General features: G+C 37.1%; 1 protein-coding gene across 1 annotated transcript; it reads left to right on the forward strand.

Annotated features, from left to right (window-relative positions):
* Window positions 1-1309, forward strand: LOC113507371. Its single transcript, XM_026890232.1, has 3 exons — window positions 1-527; window positions 622-763; window positions 1050-1309. The coding sequence occupies exons 1-3, from the start codon at window positions 390-392 to the stop codon at window positions 1307-1309; spliced, it is 540 nt and encodes a 179-aa protein (XP_026746033.1). The 5' UTR covers window positions 1-389.
* The last annotated feature ends 2893 nt before the right edge of the window (window positions 1310-4202 follow it).

Raw genomic sequence — 4202 nt, forward strand, 5'->3', positions numbered from 1 at the left:
TTGTAATTATTACCTGATACATGGTTAATAAAAGTATTCCAATTTTAGCTAAAATGACGAATCGACCAACGTATTCTCAAATAGAATGTTTGGTGGAATTCCTGGAGCAAAATCCAGGCATAGCCAAAGGCTTGCTTCGGACCACTCAAGCCAAATTGGAAACGAAGCGAAAATGGGCAAGCTTGGCAACCTCCTTGAATTCTATTGGAGGTGCTAATAAAGATGGTCAAGGCTGGGCTAAGGTATTAAAAAATCAATTAGACATTAGAATCACTATTATCAGGCAGTAATTAAATAGCAAGTAATTTCATTAACATTAATGCATGTTTTAGTATTGGGCTGAGAAGTAATGTGGTTTGAAGAAACAGTGCGCACAACTCTCATCTTCAATGAGGCGCACTGGTGGTGAGACAGCAGACAACTTGCCAACATTGTCTGCTCTAGATAAAAGGTTGGTGGCAGTGATGGGTGGACAAGAGTTTGCGACTGGCAACTCAAGCTTGGCAGTCAATCCATTTCCTGAATTGGTATGTCTATAAAATTTAACACAACTGTGATATTTATTTAATACATTATATTTTATTTATGAAATAACAACAACATATCATTTTATTATTTCAGCCGAGATCTGTTGGTACAGAACCACAGGTTGTTGAAGAAGAGGTAAGCCACCATGACGTCATGGAAATGCAGTTCGAGCAACCGGTGCATGTTTCCCCTATACTTGGCACATCACATAGTGAAATAATACCAGAAACCATAAGTAAGTCTTGACGCGATATGATTCTAGTGCTAATTTTGTATTTTTCTTTCCTATTCAAAGAGTATACTAAAATAAACCTTTGCATAGTTGTGATTTGTATTCAAGCAAAGGATACACTCCAAATACCTTTAGTCAGTCACGCAACCCAACTTAAGTGTGTAACATTTGAAGTGGTTTGGCACTTATCACGTTACGAGCTATGGCATAAGGACTTGTTTTTTGTAACAACAGTTTGACACTACTTGAGTAAATTTATGGAGATTCTATTTTTTTATATATATTTCAGTACCTGTGACCATGCCACTACAGACTACGCCACTGTTGAGTAACAATCCTCCACGACGGCGACGCCGGTCTTTAACTCAGAGGCAGGATACAGTGACGATGGAACGGTTTGCCATGATGGAAGAGCGGCGGATTGAAGCCGAAACGACAACAGCCCAAGCATTAATTCAACTGTCACAACAAATTGACAATATTGCAAGGGCTTTAACATCTATAGCTACAGCAATTTCAGACGTAGCCAGAAAAATGCCAGAACCTTAAGAAAGGCATCTTAACAATTTTTTTTTTCAGCAAAGACCTCCCTTAGATTTTTTTTTTATGTATTAAACCGTAAAAATACTAGTTAAACATGCTAGTTAAATGAAGATTCCCAATATGTTCGTAATCAAGCAAAATGTTCATAAAAAATAAACAAAAAGTTCTTCCTAAAACGCTGTCAGCTGTTGTCTCTAAAATAAATGTATAAGGTATAGATTAGGTTATAGTAGGTAATTAAAAGATTTATTTTATTAATGGTTGTTTTCTTAGAAATTGATAATTTATTTCTTGAAGAACAACATTTACAATAATGTCTTACATTCTAAAACGTTCTTATTTTACCTATTTAATAATGTTTTGCAAAAAAATATCAATTGTTATTAAAAGTAGGACACTACGGAAATATAAATAATTATTGTTAATGATGCATATATTATATAGTATAGCATATATTTTAATCTTATGTTATTTTAATACTACCATGCAAAAATAGTTTGAAACAATGCTTTTACACCTATAATAATATACTAGCTTTTGCCCGCGACTTCGTTCGCGTGTAATAGCGACTTTCGGCAGAAAAGATAGCTGTGTCCGCGAATCTGTTAGCGTGTGACTCCTTCTGTTATTAAGTTAATGTATTGGTAATATTGTTTAGATCACATTTACATGAGGCTTAAACTATATTGGAAGTTGTTGCGTCCGGCACGTGAACATAAAGATTTCTAGAACTGCTAACCCGGGAAAGAGCAACGTATAACTGACCATGCGAGAAACAACTGACACCGAGATCTACTCCGGCAACACGAAGAGTCTGCCCTTGAGCTTTATTAGTTGTCATTGCATAACACACCGATACCGGGAATTGCGTTCTTTTAAATTTGAACGGAAAATTATTTGGTATAATGGGTATTCTGGGGATAAAGACGGTTTCTCCTGCACCGCAACCTGTTACAATTTGAGCGTCGATTATATTTTGTTGCAACTGGGTTACTTTCAGTCGAGTTCCATTGCAAAGTTGTGGTGGTCTTAAATTTCGGAGTAGAATAATCGGAATGCCAATTTTTAAACAAATTTCATGAGAAGGAAGTCCGGGCATATTTAAAGAATTTAAGAATTCTATCGGGTAGGTAATTAGTGGCTTCTTGTTCATCGACCATTCTATTTATTGATCTATAAACTTTGCTTTCCCCCTGTAGTTTTGACAGTATTTTGTTATTAATCTCAAATGCCTGATCATTGCGAGGAGTTAAAATGGATCTTTCGCTGAGCCAAGTATTGTCCCTATTTAATATATTTGTTACCGTAAACCGACGATATCAGATGTGTTTGAGATTGAACTATACAACATAATTCAGGCGTCAAAATAAGTTTTCCTTGGTGTAGTTGTGGATAGGTACCTCCACCAATCTTTAATAATGTATTAGAAAATTGACTATTATCTGGATTATCTCCAGTTCTCACTCGCATGTTTATAGTTAAATGCATCGATTGTATATCACGCCACAAATAAGAGCTTTTCAGGCAAGCCCTAACCTCATCAGCTCGGGTTCCCCGTAGTATTACCGGTAAGGTTTGTCGGAAATCACCACAAAATAAAACCATGATACCGCCCATTGGTCGATCATTTTGTTTTATATCCCTTAAAGTTCTGTCTACCGCTTCTACTCCTTTTCGATGGGCCATCGTACACTCATCCCATATGATTAAATTGCACTCGCGCATACCTTAGCTTTGTCGCTATTGCTTGAAATACTACAGGTTGGACTTTCCGTGCGATCTAAATCAATTGGTATTTTAAACATAGTGTGAGCAGTTTTACCTCCTGGTAGCAATGTTGCAGCTATCCCTAATGAAGCCACGGCAAGAGCAATTTTACCCTGGTTTCGAACGGAAGCTAATATTAATTTAGTAACCATATTGTCCCCAAATTATTTTGAACACTCTCGCACATGCGATCATAGACTGAACGTTGTTCTGCAGTCATCATTGGGACACCGCTTTCTAATATCGTCAGCAGTTCCATTGGGTCGTAACCAATCTCTGCGGAATATTCCCTTTTAGTAACGTCTCCGACTGAGGTTGGTGTTGGCAATTTTGGCAAACCATATTCACATAGTAATTTACCGCCTACTGCTGTTAAGTCATCCTGAAGAGCCAATAAACACTGATTTATAGCAAGATCACGGACGTTATCATTAGTTGTGCCTTCATCATTGTGAGATATATTCCTAAGAAAGTCTTCTGCAAGTTTTTCTTTATATTTTTCCCATAATTGTATAGCATCTGACAAATTACAAAATGTTAGTAATGTTACAAATAAATGGCGTAACCATCGTTGATTATCACTAATACAGGATTCTGCTAAAGCGTCATCCCAATGCTGATCATTTTCAAGCAAATGACGCGCTTGGCAAGCTTTTCTAAAATCTATAAATGAGGTTGGTCCTCGCACTGTGTGTAACAATAATCGCAAATAGAAACACTCAGCGTTGTTAGGATGAACGCTATACACTCTACCAAGAACATGTTCTGTGAAAATACCTGACTCGCCACCTACAGGCCTGCCACGGCGTCTCCGATTAAAGACACCTCGTTGCATATTGTAGGTATAACACGATGGAACTTCCTCATACAAAAACGATTTTGCAAAATCATCAGTTTGGCAAAGTCGAAAGAATGCTAATAAAGTTGTTTGTGTAGGGTTCTCTAATCGTTCTGTAACATTTTCGGCGTTGAAATATATACGTTGACCGCCTTCAAGATGAACATCTAGATGAGTCACAGGTGGATATCTTTCGTGAATGTTGAAACTTAAGATCCGCCGCACAGCTTCTGAAGAACTAATATATCTGGCTGACTGAAATCTAGTAATTTCATTATGTTCATTTCTCAACGC

The sequence above is a fragment of the Trichoplusia ni genome, unplaced genomic scaffold, assembly GCF_003590095.1.
Source record: "Trichoplusia ni isolate ovarian cell line Hi5 unplaced genomic scaffold, tn1 tig00001853, whole genome shotgun sequence".
Classification (NCBI taxonomy): Eukaryota; Metazoa; Arthropoda; class Insecta; order Lepidoptera; family Noctuidae; genus Trichoplusia; species Trichoplusia ni.